At 36.6% G+C, this 16,772-nt stretch overlaps 1 protein-coding gene across 1 annotated transcript in view; it reads right to left on the reverse strand.

Annotated features, from left to right (window-relative positions):
• Nucleotides 1-15,082, reverse strand: part of si:dkey-11f4.7 (piezo-type mechanosensitive ion channel component 2) — a 169,845-nt gene extending 154,763 nt beyond the window's left edge. The window contains 4 exon segments of the mRNA XM_051118918.1: nt 423-468; nt 1,505-1,606; nt 8,275-8,370; nt 15,008-15,082. Coding sequence (XP_050974875.1) covers nt 423-468; nt 1,505-1,606; nt 8,275-8,370; nt 15,008-15,071 — 308 coding nt within the window. The 5' untranslated portion in view covers nt 15,072-15,082.
• Between the last annotated feature and the right edge of the window lie 1,690 nt (nt 15,083-16,772).

Genomic DNA, 16,772 nt, shown 5'->3' on the forward strand with positions numbered 1-16,772 from the left:
TTTAGTTTCTGTTTTTCCTTATTTAGTCATGTTCCTGTATTCATTAGTTCCTTAGCTCATTGTCTAATAATTAGTTAATCCTCCTCACCTGTGCTACCCTCATCAAGTCACCTTTATAAGGTCCTTCCTTTGTTCTGTTTGGTTGTCTGTTATTGTCTGTGTTACATTTGTGTGAACAGTTACATTGATCTCATCACTTTATTCAACAGTTGAAAGAATCTAACAAAATGGCGTTCACTGGCACTTTATAAATAACATTTGTCCCATGTGAAGTGGACTCAAACACCACTGAGATATTATATGCTACTGATGCAATGTCTCATTCCCTTCATCTTAGAACTTAGAGAACCAAGGTTATATGCTGGAGAGATTTCCTTACTTTGAAAAAGAAACATTTTAGCAATCATTAATATATTCCATACCTGACAATGCCAAAGTTAAAGAAAATGTTGTCCCATGGTCCAGTCACTGACAAATAAAAATAAAAACATACATATATTACTATACATGAATAAGACAGGGTAAGACCTTATAAACTTTCTTTAAAAAAAAAACAGATGAATATGGAAGCCCTTTTCCACCACAAAGTTAATATGTTGTTTTCCCCCAGTTTCATAGACTAGTCCCAGACTAAAATGCATATTTAAGCAGTCTCAAATAAAAAAATACCTTGCTCTGACATATCTTAAAATATGCCAATGCTATTGTTCTGTCTCAATATGCACACTTGTAACATTTTCTTCTAATGTATTTTAATAAAAGCTGCTTAAATATCTTATTTTAACTAAGGCTTAATTCTGGCTTAAACTACTGTAAAACATGTCTGGTTTAGTCTATGTATTTAAATTCCTGTCTGTTGAGTCTGACTTTGTCAAGTCTCGTCTATGTTACAAGCCTTCCCTCTGTCTGGATTTACCTTCTGTGAATTTATTAAAGACTGTTTATCTTCATCGTCGTCTTTGTGTGTTTAGCAACGGCGTAACCGTGACACCTATACAGTAGGTTGCTGTGCTTAGGCTACTATAAAATGCACTAATAGCACATGATAGGATTTTTCATTCCTGTGTTTAGATGTGTACCATAATTTACAATTTAACAGCAAGTATACTTTTAGCATACTTAGTATTTGATGTGCTATTTTTTAATGTGCAAAAAAAGTGCTACTAATGACATAGTAATAGTGTACTTGATTGTACTTTTTTAAGTGTATCATATAAAGTGAATGTTAACAGTATTACAATACATTTGAAATGAATTGTTTAATCTATAAAAATATGGCAGCAATACATTATAAATACATAAATAAATATTTGTATATATTCATTATATGTTTATCTTATATTTTAAAGAATTAATATGTGTATTTTCTAAGTATGATGAGTATATTTAAAAGTGTATGAATGAGGGTTTCAATTGTACTACAAATGGTAACTAAATACCGAAAAATGGACTGAAACACAGCCGAAGAAGAAGGATAAGTAGTAGTATTGGAAGAAGATCTTACCATCCTTGGGAATATATGTGAAGGTGATTTGCATTCCACACTGCAATGCCAGAAATGTCACACCAGTGGAGCAAACGGCAAGAAGAAACCTTCCAGTTTTCCCTGCATATACACAAATACGCGCAATTTTGCATCATTCAGTTCATTTCATTTTTGCATACGATCCAAAACCTTTTAGTTGTCTTTTTTTATACCATACTCAACCTAAACCTTACTAAACCTAAACCTTACCCTTATAAAGAGTCAATCATGGGTCAGGGACATTAACATTATAAAACCTGATAAAAGTGTGCAGAGTGGCACAGCATACTTCCACATAAATATCTTTCAGAATAACTCCTCTAGCCAAAGCCTTACAATAAGCAATACATCTTGTAAACTGTGCCCAAACACCAAGAAGCACAGTAAGCTCAAGCACCTTATAAGCATTCAAGATCACAACCCAGTGCAGCATACTTTGTTTGCTGACCGCAGAACCACAGGGTCATCTGATATACACCACTGGCTAATATGGTCAATGTAAATCTTTAATACCCTCACATGACAAAGCCTGTACATTCTATTGTGTAGGAGAAAAGGACTACAACATAATGATGTAAATAAAGTTTGAAATAGAGTTTAAGTACTTAATAAGTACAATAAACAACATATAAATAATACAGTCTTGGCCCGAGCAAAGTCTAGTCATGCAGAGCTGACTGAAAGGGCCTACAAATTTCCAACCCTTTTGAGGAAGTGGTTCTCAATTCCAGTCCTGGGGACCCCTGCTCTGCACATTTTGCATATCTCCCTTATTTAACACACCTGACTAAGATCATCAGCTTGTTAGTCCAGTTCATTCATTACTCTCCTAATAAGCCAATGATCTCAGTCAGTTGTTTCCTGCTTTAAGAAATGACAAGGCCAAAGACAATACTGACTTCAGAGTCAGAATCAGAGACCGTCCTTTTGGTAGTCACTGTGTTTTTTGCTGCCTTGTAAATGCATTTAAATTCATGATGTTTTCAGAACAATCTCTGAATTTTCAGCAAAGAACTGAATTGTAGTGAAGTGAATTAAATTGACTCTCCATGATTCATGTGATTTGCTGTTTGTTGCATGTCTCATTTTCAGATGCACATGTTCCAGAGTTAAGCATAAACTTTTGGGTCAAACCCTGAGTTGACATGGAACATTCCAACATGATCTCACGATAATTTGTATGTATTTTATGGAAAATGTGGTTGTACAAAACTTACATTTACAAGGTCTACAAGGAACTGACCCAAATTCAAGCCTTTATTGACTGATCCTCATCTCCACCCTGAGCAGCGAGTCCAACGATCGTAAGCATCAAAGCCGGTGCTGACTGTCTGAAGCGCTCTTTAAAAATTCAAACTTTGCTGCGTCAAACAATAGGTTTTACAGCAGGATAATTGAATGCTCACCTACATTCGTCACAGATTGCGACATGCCGTGTTTCTGGTGAGGAGTGTTTGAATGATGCACACGCGCCTTCAAGGATTTGATCTGGAAAGTAATCTGGATAATATTTTCAGCCATTATCTGCACCTCACACAAACCTGCTGTATTTACCATATAGGGCTGAGGGTGCAACACATCGTCATTTGGATTACTTTTGGTAATGCTTTTGACATTTTTGCAATAAATAAATGCGACCCAGATTTATTTGCTAAATAAGCTAAATAAATAAGCTTTTCATTGAAGTATGGTTTGTTATGATAGGACAATATTTGGGCGAGATACAACTATTTGAAAATCTGGAATCTGAGGGTGCAAAAAAATCTAAATATTGTGAAAGTTGCCTTTAAAGCTGTCCAAATGAAGTTCTTAGCAATGCATATTACTAAGACTGTTTTTGTGGTCCAGGGTCACAAATGATTGTATTGTCCGTCATGTTGTTCTTTATACTGTACAGAATTAGTTATTGTTAGGTTTAGTGGTATAAAAATATTTTTAATGCTGCATTGTTACTAAAATGTTCATTTTCATCCATATTTTGGTCGAATAAGTTTTATATTCTTTTATAGTTGCATATAAAATTAGTAGGTTTTGGTTTGGGGGTAGGTTAGGGGGTCTAAACACCTACATCACTTACTAATTAAATAAAAATGCATACTCGCTATAAAATGGGTAGGTTTAGGTTTGGGTGGGAGATTATGGAAGCATAAAATCGAAATTGCTTATTGATAAAATTATAAAAGTGCATATTCGCTATTAAATGGGTAGGTTTAGGTTTGGGGGTAGGTTAAGAGGTCTAAAAATCTAAATCATATGATAAAAAAATCTTAAAAAAGGTATTGATATGAAGATCTTGATGTAAAGGATTAAAAGTGCATAGTGATTTGTATGTTTTAAACTAAACTGTACGTTTTAGTATCAATAAAAACATACAAAATTGTACGTTTTGTGCTTGTAAATGTTATGCATTAATACCTACTGTGGCGGGAGGAGCAAACGACAGACACAGTGGGCGTGACGTTAGGCCTCGGAGAGGCTTTTATTAAACATAAAATAAACAAAAAGTGTCCAAAAGGGGGAATAAATGTGTCCAAAATAAACAGGGGTTCTGGTGTCCTCGTCATGCTGGGAGTTCCGTGAAGGAGGGGCAGTGTTCGAGAAGGAAGGGTCCAGGTAAGGGGCAGAGTCCGGCGGCTTCATCTAGTGGCTTCATCCACCTTGGCCCACGGCACTTCCTGGAGATTAAACGGCCCATCATCCTCGCCCATCAGCTGTCTCACGGGTGTGGTTCTCGTCCGGACCGTGGGTCCGGCAGCTCATCACTTCCTCATTCCCTCAATGCACCCTTCCTGGACCCACAAGGACATCAGTGTGCATGCACGGGGAAGAGACCGGTCTCCCGAGGAGAGGCGTGCTCGCCATTTCAACAGCAGTGGTGATGAGGTTTCATTTGTGTCAGGTGCGCCAGACTTGGCTGTTTCTGCGCCTCTCCTCTCTCGCACGCCCACTATAACATCCAAATTTCTTTGCATACACATCTCCGAGGACGTCTGCCTTCACTCAGACACCATAGTAAGAACAGCCCTATCTCTAATTTCTGCTGAGGCTGAAGAGGTTTGGCATATCCTCCTACATCATGTCAAACTTCTACCGCTGCACCATAGAGCGCATTCTGACCAACCACACTGCAATATTGTATGGCAACCGCTCTTCTTCTGACGGCAAAGCTGGTGAGAACAGCTGAGCTCATCACTAGACATAAACTCCGGGCCTAACAGGACATTTACAAGGCATATTGCTTGAGAAAAGCCTGCAGCATTATCAAAGACTGCACTCACCCTGCTCACCAAATGTTTGCTACACTGGCGTCTGGCAGACACTTATGTTCCCTTTAATCACGGACAACTAAACTGAGAAATAGCTCTTATTTTCAAGCTCTTAACAGCCAGCTGCACAAGCTGTAAAATGGTCTTAAAAGTAAACACCTATATTTAAAACAAATGTATTCTGCGCACATAAGTCCACGTTTAACATGCAGTTTAGCCCATTTCATGTCACAGTTCACACCAATAATTACATCTCAACATTTCCAATAATCTATCTGCTTGTTCATCTGCAATTAACTATTTTACAGGCAAGGGATATCAATTAACTTGCAATTAACTATGCAGTTTTCTTTATCACAGTTTTCTTTCACAAACAGAACGGAAGTTATACTAATGTGAGAGATGGCACTTCTTTGATTGAAAAATCAAAAATCATTTCTTCTTAATGTGTGGAAACTTTACACAGTGGCATCTTTTTAAAACATAATAAAACACATTTTACTATGGAAAACTCCAGAAACTTTTTAAGTCATTCATTTAACTATAGTTTTATAGTTATAGTAATAGTTATAGTTATGTAGCTATAGTTAATTTTCACAGCATAAGCTGTGAAACAGTCTTAAAAGTAAACATCTATATTTGAAACAAATGTATTCTGTACACATAAAAATGCATACAAACATATGCATGTGGTCTATTTCGTATCACATTTAACCCTAATAACATCTCAACATTTCCAATTGAGTTTATAACTCTTTCTGTGTTCTTTTCTTGTCCAGTACTTGTCCATCTTCAATCAAATATTTTATATATTGACAGGGTACATCAGTTAACCTGGATCACAAATTCAATATTTAGTATTCAGTTTTCTTTTTCTCTCACAAATCACAAACACAGATAAAAAGATTTTACTTTTTACTTTTTTACTTTCTAACACAGAGAATCACCTGCTCCACATTTTGACTGATAGCTTCCACAGCCTCTTAGTGACTGTGTTTACTCCTTGCTTTTCAACCACTGAACAGGATTTTAAAAAACAGCAGTTGTATTTGTGTGAGGTGGGTTGCTACTTCTGACGAAGCCCTGTTAAATATAGGTGAAATATACGCTGTAAGCTTTCTTAAAAAGACAGAAGAACACACCAACAGACTGATGAAAATGCGGGACATTTTCTCAATATGCGAAGTGCAGGATAAGGGGTGAAAATGCTGTGCGGTACAATGCAAAGCGGGATGGGTGGTCACCCTAGTGGAGAAGGATGATTCATATGAAGTGAGGGCAGTCTGCAAACAGTGATGCAGGTGCTTGTTTGTCAAGGAAGCACGACCACTAGTTTTTATGGAATTCATGTGAGAGAAACTGGATTTGCAAGTATACGTTGAACTGAACATAGCACAAACACTGCCAGTCTTTTTGCATTTGGGAATATATCAGCATCAATGCAGTCAATCCAGAATTTAATCACGTTCTCATTCTCATATGTATGCCTCAGTTCAGATGATAATTGCATGTCAATGATTTCCAGTTATAGAGAACCTTCGTCAAGCAATGTGCGAAATTCATGCGCTTTTCATGTCAGATGTGTCTTCTTTGGAAAATGGATCTTGCACAAAATGCAGCACCACTGTGGGCATGTCCAATTCATAGAATCTTGTTACAAAGTTATCCATCAATTTATTCACAAACTCAGACATTGACAGGATAACTTTGGCACTTGCGGATGATTTAATAAAGTCACGGAGTGTGGGAAAATGGAGCATCCTGTCAGTCAAATCGGAGTCAGTTTCTTCACAAATGCAGTTAGATTTTCAATGAGATCAACCAGTTTTATCCCTCCCTTGTAGTGTCAAATTAAGCACATTCAATGATGATGATGAAAGATGTCGCTTAAAAAGCACATCTGTGATACGAATCCATCATCCGGCAGACAAACGCGTCTGCATGTTTGTGCTTGCAATCACAGAGAAAAGTCACAATTTCCTCTCTGAGCTCACAGACACTCTGGAGGGCATTGCACCTGCTAAGCCAACAAACATTATTATGTAGAAGTCACAGTGCTCGGCTGACATGTCTGCTAACATTGTACGAAATAACAGGTGTTGGAGACTCGATTTTGACCTGAAGAAAGTTAATAATTGCCATGACTGAATCCATGGTATTTTTCAACCCACTAAAAAGTCTAGAGCACAGAACACTTTGATGGATGAGGCAGTGGAGCGATTTGACAGATCGATTGACAAATCGCTCCAGATTTAGTCCATTGACTTTGGAAAAAAAATCAACAATCCTTTGGAAAATTATTTCAGCTGTTATACGTCCTTCCAGTGGTATTAGCCCCAAGACTTCCTCTCTAATGATGTCACCATCACAAAATGCACACAAATAAACTAAGCTGAGCTGTGTCAGAATTGTCTGTGGATTCATCCATGACCAGAGACATGAAGTCAGCTTTGCATAATCTGTCCAGTAGTGTTTCTTTATTTTTATCTTTCTTGTATTTATTAAACCATATGTAATCTGCATCTTTGTTCTATATATATATATATATATATATATATATATAATCTATTCCAGCAAGTTGTCATGGTACTTGATCTTTTACATTTTACAGGAGCACAAAAACATGAAAAATTAATAATAAACTATAATACAGCCTTTGAAAAATGCTAACATTGCAAACTCTGCCTGTTAATTATAACTGTTTGATCCTGTGCTTTTACCCTACAGGATATTTAAAGTCATTAGTCCTCGTAAATGTATGGGAAATAAGAATGATCTATCGTCTTGGTTGGATAAAGTGTTAGATTTTGATTATTTAGCAATAAACCAATTATATTTGTGAAACACTCAGCTGATGCAGCAAATGTGTTTCAGGATTGTCTAATTTTTACTAAAAGCTTTATGTCATCATTTTTCTAAGCTGAGACCTTATCCTTTACTCATATTTAAATGGAGTAGGTGTGTGTGTAAGGCTAAATTAGTTTAAAGTGAGGACAGAGGAAATAAATGGAATTAAGTGAGAAAATTTTAGACATGACTGTATGGATCTATAAAGCACTCAACTAAATGTCCACTTGAAGGTAATCCTTATAGTTTAACTCTGCTGACAGCACAGATCTATGTAATTATTGTCATGCATCATTGATTAGATGACTAGAACAGTTTTTGCTGAATTGAGAGGAATATCAAACAAAAATATACTACGTGACCTGAATCACTACAACAAAAAAACAAATGCATATCCTTGTATTAGCCTTAAACTAATTTCTGCAACATTTTTGTGAATGCCCCACAGTCATTATTATAAATACATACATAGACTTTATATACTGTACATAAGCCTCATTAAAACTAATAAAGAATACTACAACAGATATTTATCTACTCTTTTCTCTGTAAGAAAAGCTGTTACTAAATATTACACTACCTTAAACATTACCTTATTACAGATAAAGCATTATTTACTACTCAAGCATTACTTACCCTTCATGGTATCCAAGTTTGGGCTAGGAAACAGTGGTACAGACAGTAGAAACAGAAGATACACAACCGATAGCCCATTGTACCTCAGTGATATTGCTGTGAGGGAAAAGTAATTACAGTATAAGTAAAGAAAAAATTAAGAGACACAGGAATGCAGTGGTATGCATTTGGCATCGTTATTTTATTATTATTATTATTATTATTATTATTATTTTTCTGCTACTATTCTTTTCCATAGGTAAATGTATTGGTACTCTAAAATTAATCACATAATTTCATAATTTACACATAAGTTATCTGCAACAGCATATTTAAACCAAATGGGAAATTCTGACAGTTGCAATCCTCAATACCCTTCTTATTTCCTTATTAAGATTGCTGCTCAAGTTACTGGGTCTGAATTTACTTTTTGGCAGTGCCTAGCAACTTCTCCTGTTCAATGGACAATTAAAATAAAAGCTAGTGCTTAATATAAATTTATATTTAAAAATAAAAAAATATATATTTATAAAACGGTTAGTTACAGTTCTCAATTCTGATTGTCAGCAGCTATGTTTGATTCATGATAAAGCACGGCTATGACTAATTCACCCAACGGTTCTGTGTATCCCTGAACAACGCCTTTAGCAACCACCCTTAGCAACATAAAATGTATTGTATTTATACATGTATTATGTAATGAAGTATGAGTGATCCCTGCTGGCATTTATCTTATATTTTGAGACCATGCCCCAAATCAGAGAAACTCTTCTCATGCATATGTTGATGTGTGTGCGAGTCTGTGTGGAAGCCCGCAGTTTCCGAAGTGAGGAGATAATACTACTGTATTTATTAGTTTTCTGTTTAGCAGATGTTTTTTCATGCTGAAAGAGAAGCAGATGTATGTGTGTGAGAAAATATCATATATGGTGTTAAGAAAATAAATGACAGCGGACAAGAGGATTTCCTGTTCCCTGTGTTTATTTGAGCTCTAAAGGAGGAACATGCCGTTTACAGTTGCAGTCAGAAACTATTTTTTTAGTGGTAGGACAGCATTTAATGAACTTGCTTAAAAAAGTAACATATGAATACATACATTTTTTGGTTTTAATATTTTTTATTGTGTGGTAACTGTTTTATAAAAAAAACTCATGCCTAACAATGCCCTTCAGCTGCTCACGGACTCCAGCCACCGCCCCATGCTCAAATCGGCTGGAAGCCGCTCCGCGCTTGCGTCAGCCTGCGGCCGCCCCGCACTCTGGGCCGACGGCTTCTATTATGGTAAGCCACATATGCCATAAGAACAATATGGACCAATATGGATTACTCTCTCCTTCGTCTCCGCTGGTCCCGTCCAGCACTCCCACGTCTCTGCTGGTCCAGTCCAGTCCTCCAGAGCTGGCGCCACCAGAGCACCCCCCTGAGCCTGCGCCTCCAGAGCGCCCCCCTGAGCCTGCACCTCCAGAGCGCCCCCCGGTGCCAGCGCCTCCAGAGCGCCCTTCGGTGCCAGCGCCTCCTAAGACCAGTCCTCCTGTACCCTCCTGGGCTGACAATACCCTTATTTCCCCCAAGGGCGCTACCCTCATGAACTGTGTGCCCCGCCATGGCCGTCTGGACTGTGTACTTGGCCATGGCTCCCCAAGCTCCCTGACTGGCCATGGCTCCCCGGACTGTATGCTCCGCCGTGGCTCCCTGAGCTCCCTGATCCGCCCTGGAGGCGTACCTCCTCTCCCTCCTGTGTCTGCCCTGCACGAGCCTCTAGGGCGCCCACCCCCCCTCCCCGGTGTATTTGCTACGGCGCTGACTGCCTCGTCCCTACTCCTCCTTCCCGCACACGACACCTGACAACAGCCTCTTGTACCTTATGGCTTACATATATTATTCACTGTTTTTGCCAATATAATGTTGAATGTCACTTAAGTTTTTTAGGTTTTCTAAATTGATTTTATAAATAAATGCCCTACTTACCATGATACATTATATACAGCAATACAGCAAATATTTATTTATTTATTTGCAGCAGGTGGAGAGACAGTCTGGGCAGCAGCAACAAGCTAAACCATGATTATGAGTAGGGATGAGTATCAAGAACTAGTACTAATTTGGTTCCTGATTTGTTCAGTACTGAAAAAAAATGATTTAAGCTACAGGACTGGTGGTGCTGCTATTGGTATTTTTGTAATGTTATTTCATTACCTTTTAGACACAACCACAAATCATTCAAACAATCTCCAACTGGACAGCAGGCATTCAGAATAAACAGATCATCCATCATGAAGACTGTATTCCACAGAAAGCAGCGAATCTTGGGTGAAAAACTAAACCTTGTTGTTTCAGTATCACTCAGGAAAGACTAAATAGATTTAAATTGATTTCAGTGAGTTATACGTGTATGCTTTAGGCCTGCCAGACCATTCTGCTGTCCTGGATATGAGGACATGCTGGAATTGCATTTATCATGGTTGAAAGATTTGTGCAGCAGTGTCCAGATGTTCAGTTACTCTTAGCTAGATGGATATCAATGAATAGACTATAGAGTTTGTAAGCAATTTAGTTTTTCCCCAGTTTTAGTTGAAATCATTGATGCTTGTATGGTCGTGGTGTGAGAAGAATCACAAGCCTTGCTGGGTACCTTAAGACAGTGGTTTTCAATCCTGGACCTGGGGACCCACAGCACTGCACATTTTGTATGTCTCAACAACAAGAAGACAGGAATATAAAATGTGCAATTCTGTAGGTCCTCAGGACCACAGTCGAAAACCACTGTCTTTATGAGCATCTCCCAAACTCCTGGTCATTTCTAAACATGTTCAAAAAATATTGGAGCCAGTCTGAATTTGACCAGTGTAAAGGCTCTTCCCTATTCCTAAATCATACACAACCACATCACATTGATGTGTTTCATTTAAATGTAGTAATGTAAACCGCTGGTCAAAAGTTTGAAATATACTGTAAAATGCGATTTATGCCTGTGACACAATGCTGAATTTTTAGCATCATTACCTCAGAAATGTTTCTTGAGCTGCAAATCAGCACAGATAGAGAATGATCATGTGACACTGAAGACTAAAGGCTGCTAAAAAAAATTCAGCTTTGCATCACAGGAAAGAAAAAAAAAACTGTATTCAATATTAATCATAAAAAAGAATATAAACCATTATTAAAAATTAAAATAGTTCCTACTGTTTCTGTTATTACTGTTTTGTACTGTAATTTTAACAAATAAATACAGCTTTGGTAAGCATAAGAGACTTCTTTCGAAAACATTAAAAAAATGTAAAGATTCGGGACTTTGACCAATTGTGTACATACACTAGCAACAGTTATCCTCCCTTTCAGCTGTCAGAGAAGGATGATGACAGAACAGGTTCAGGATGGCGAACACGAATAAAAAACAATAAACCTGACTAAAATAATATGGTAAATTTTATTAGAAGTTTCCAGTTTGAAAGAAATTTGAAGTCTTTCTAATTTGGAGTGGTGCCCTCCTGTCCTTCCCTCAAAGAGCCTGCTTTCTGCTGTTGTGGTAAGAAAGACATACAAAAACTGTGCATGTATTTTTGGGCGAGCTATCCATATCAAATTTTATGTTATCACATGTGTTCAGATTTTCAACAAAAATCACAGTTCATCCTAGATAATTTACCTGAAGCAGTCTGCTTTTATGATCTGTTCTGTTAGGAGTAGGAAGCGCATCAATAGAGAAGCATTTCCATGGCTGCAGCCTGCAGGTATTGTGGCCAATCACAAAAACCGACATTGTGCAGCTAACCGTAGACCAAAAAAATAAATGAATAAAAATACTGCTCCACTTTTATTTAAAATCTAAGAAGTTAGAACTCCCCCGGACTCTCTTGGTTAAATAAACATTAAATAAACTTTTATACGACATTTGAGCCTGCAGGTAACAGTTTAGGAGTTATGAGCAATTTTGTCCTTTTAATCACTAAAGTGCTACCGTCAGGCCGATTTGTGGTGAGCCATGGTGATGTTGTAGACAGTGTGAATATTACCATCCCTTCGATTTTTAATTCTTTACAACTTATGGTTTGGTCTGCCTGATCAATTTTATGCATGGCTTACTTGGTTATGTGTTATTATCGTTCCAAAACTGGTTTGAGTAGAAAAACTACAGGTTAATAAATGTTATTTTTAATCTATATTTTTTTATCTTTATTTTTATCTTTGTTTTTATTATTATTTTTTATTGATTGATTGATTGACTGATTGAATGTTATTAAGTTATTCTTGACTGTGCTGTATTGGCTGCTTTGATGCAGTGCAATATGGTAAATCATTGTTTTGATGCTTACATCTGTAAATATTTTTTTTTCCTGAGAAATAAACCTTTGTGCTTTTTTATGTTTATTTAAAGATGTACTGGCAAAACCAAAGTCTGGACCAGGGATAGGCAACGTCGGTCCTGGACTGCCGATGTCCTGAAGAGTTACCTCCAGCCTTGAGAAAAAAAAAAAAAACACGTCACCTGTCTGTATCCCTAGTAATTCTAATGTGTTTGATTAGGGTTGGATCTAAACTCTGCAGGTCATCGGCAGGCCAGGACCGACGTCAAAGCCACTAGATGGCAAGCCTGCAACCATTAGCTGAAAAAGCGTAACGGCTAAAGCTAACACTTCCGGTCTGATATGTGGAAAAGGAGACCTGAGGCCGTTTTCTTTGAATGGATGTCAATGGAAGAGATGCTTCACTACGCTGAAAAAACAGCTTTTTAGAGGAAACATCTAAACTACTTTTGGATTGAACTGTTTTTAGAAAATGCAGTTTTAATAAAGAAGTCACTGACTTTTTGCGACAGGTGAGATTCAGTTTACGGCACTTCTCATTCATTCCTACTGTATCTGTAAACAGCGTTTCAGTGTTGCACAACTCTGACTGAAATTCATTGACGTCAAGGCTGTAATGTGATTGGTTATTATGGAACACGTTGATCCAAGAACACGCTATGCTTTCTCCAATAGCAAGTAATAAAGACCCTCTCATCTCTTTATGTAAGAAAATTTCTGCTGACGATGCCTATCCCTGGTCTGGAACATTACTAGCATTTCTGCCAAAAAAAAATTAAAAAATACACACACACACACACACACAAACACACACACAGGAAGAATGGCAAATAGTACAGGCAATGTGAAAGTGGAAAACAGTGTGCTACCCAAGTCCTTAAAGGCATGGGAACACTGTATATTGAATGCGGTCAAGGAGGTTGTAACCTGCAAACATCACAACAAGCACAACTGTGCTGTACAAGTGCATAAAGTGGAAGCATGTGAGAAGCAGAGATGAACACTGTCAGTCTTATATGCTGTATTTGCGTGCTTTCAGTGTAAATTCTATAGAGCAATCTAGTTGTAATGAGTGCCATGTTGCTTCCTCACAATGTAGTGATAAACAGTGGTAGTGCAAGAACGATCAGCAATGTCAATTTTAAATTATATTTAAATATCAATAAAATGCACTTTTACATCCCTACCGACAGTGTAACAAAAGTGTCCTTCACGGGTCATTTTGACCCGAAGGGCAAAACTATATATATATATATATATATATATATATATATATTTTTTTTTTTTTTTTTTTTTTTTTTTTTGGTCCAGAAAGCTGGTTTTGGTCCACTTTTATTTTATTTTATTTTTTCTAATTATTTATGTAGTTTTTTTTAAATTATATTTTCGTGAATTTTATTTTATCTTACATTCTGAATTTTTTTTTAGAAAAGGGGCAAATTTCTGTACATTACATAAATATAAAAGTTACATTTAAAAATCTAAATATGATATAAATACATTGTTCTCCACTCCATCATTAAAATTTAACTGTGTTAAGTCCAAAAAAAGCCAATATGATGGCCTGTGAGGGGTGCTTTGGTGAGTTTTTTTTTATTTATTTTTTTTATTGCTTTTATTACAACCACATAAAATCCTCGAATTGACTCATTTTTGTGTGTGTGTGTGTGTGTGTGTGTGTGTGTGTGTTCAAGTGTGCTTAAGTGTGATGAAATTCAATTAAAAAAAATCCACCGTTTTTTCATAAATTGAATTCTTTTCCGGCTCCCGGGTCAAAATGACTCGTGAGGAACACAGTTTTTTTTGAGTGTTTTCCCGGCTCAATTGTGTCAAAAGTACATGAATCTCGACCCAAAACGATCAACGCCTGATTTTTAAAAGATCTTTAAAAATCAGTTGTCAGGTCAAACTGACCCGAGGGACAGATGACAGATGATAAAATGCAATTGTTTATTTATTTATTTATTTGTTTGTTTGTTTTTGTTTGTAATAAATGCATGATGTTTAAATGAGTGAGTATTAAATGACTGAGACCACATTGTTGCCCAAAATAATTGTGATTATGATTTTTGTCATAATCAAGTAGTCCTAATGCTAGATATGCAAAGGAAAATGTTATTTAGATAAACAAGTGGTAGATGGTATTTACATTGAGTGTAGACTGGTAGATGCTGTTTGTATTGAAAATAATATCAGCTTTCAGTTACTGGTTAGTACAGAAATACAAATGAACCAAAATAAAATGTTCCTATTGTACACAGACATTTCATATTTTCTACCTGCACATTAACATGAACATATGCCTTAAGATCTTCAATGGATGGCAGGAGATTTGCCTAGGTTTTGCTAAGAACAAGCTATATTTTATAGATCTATTACATGCATAAGATTATCCATAACAAGCCTACTGATTTCAAACTACATACAAGTAAACTTTAAAAAGAACTTACCAGTCAGTAGTAAAACAGGTAGTAACAAATTAAATAGTGTCCCCACTATGACATCTCTTGGCATTTCACCCAGACACTGTGCTCTCATGATGGAGTTGCACTGTGACTGCACTGACAGCACATTAAATCAATGCTGCACACCACATCATCTTCAGGAAGTCAACACCCACGCATACACAATACACGAGCATCTATAAAAACGTGAAATTCATAAAGGGGTATAGATGTTTCTAATGCAGTTTATATACATTTTCTAACCTAAACATGAAATTCTCATATGCATGCAGCATGCACATATTTATGACTAATTAATTCTGATGTCACTCCTATCCAGACTCAACAGAATGCATAAATTTCATTATTTGTTGGGTTATTAGTAGTAGTAGTAATAGTATTACTTATTTTTTTTAATAAAAAATGAAACATTTGAAATATTCATGAATCAATGAAACCAGTGTTTATGTAAAGCAGTAACTCCCTACATAAGAGCATTTGTACAGAGCAAAATTTAAAGTGTGTAGTTTATATAATTAGAAAGATATTAGAAGAAAAGTCCAAGCTACCTTGGATATCCAAGATATTCAGTGGCAATAGTTATACAGTAACACTGTGTTGCAATATGTAGTACCATGTTGACTGTACTAGTGGTGGAACAATGATTATCTGCCACTGCTGTAAAAATCATACATTTTAGAGAATAAAGTCACAAAAATTCAAAATATATTTATGGACCATTCTACTAAACTATTTGAAACAGTGGTCTCACAGAACACCTATTAAAACAAAACAAAACAAAACAGAAAAGAATAGTCAGAGTTCATACACGGACTCTTTGGCAGGACAGGGCAAATAAAGAGTTCACAGACGGCTTCCATAGCAATGGACACAATGGCCTGAGTCCGGGGTGGAGTGCTCTCTGCTGGAGCTTATGGGCACTCCAAGAAGTGACCGTGACATTATTAATATCTGTAAAAGTAAATTAGCCATTTTTTTTTTTTTTAAATGAAGGGTTACAAAAACGAGTACGCCCTTGATTAAATTCAACAAATGTGAATTATTCTAGTTCCCTTTCATTCAGTTATGTTGAGACTGATGTTATGAGGTAGTATTAAAAAATTATATTTGGCAAGTGGAATCTGCATGCCAAGCCTCTCTTCCTAAATATGTCGAGACTAGGGATGTACTATATACCTGTACTGGAAAAATACCAATATATGTTATATATTTGAAACGGTTCAATATCATCATTTTGCCCACTTTGGTATTTCATACGCTGCTGTTCTGAAGTTCACCTGTAGGCGACAGTGCTTCCCAAATTTCCACGAAACATTTCTACGTGACAATAGAACAACACGATGGATAAAACAATTATATGCATCAAACATATGAAATCCATCAACGTGCCCGAAACTAGTAAATAAACACAACGGTAGAAGTGAAATATGGCAATATTTTTTTTATACAAAACAAATGTTAAAGGTGAACAAACTGAACAAACAAGTGTTGCTATAAATCATGTGTTGCCACAGGAGGCAAAACATAAAATCTTGCCAAGCATTTGTCACTTGCTCATCCTGATCTTTTCCGGGAATTTAGAGATCGCCAGGTCAGTGCATCATTCATCATTCATAAATTCCGTTTTGATTAACTTTTATTCACAACAGATCAGAGGGGGACAGTAGTGAAGTATTTTTACTTTACTCAGGTAACTTTAAAAAGTATCTGTACTGTTATTGTTTTTGTTTTTTTTTACTCATGTTGAAGT

This window comes from Labeo rohita, chromosome 9 (genome assembly GCF_022985175.1).
Source record: "Labeo rohita strain BAU-BD-2019 chromosome 9, IGBB_LRoh.1.0, whole genome shotgun sequence".
NCBI classification, from domain to species: Eukaryota; Metazoa; Chordata; class Actinopteri; order Cypriniformes; family Cyprinidae; genus Labeo; species Labeo rohita.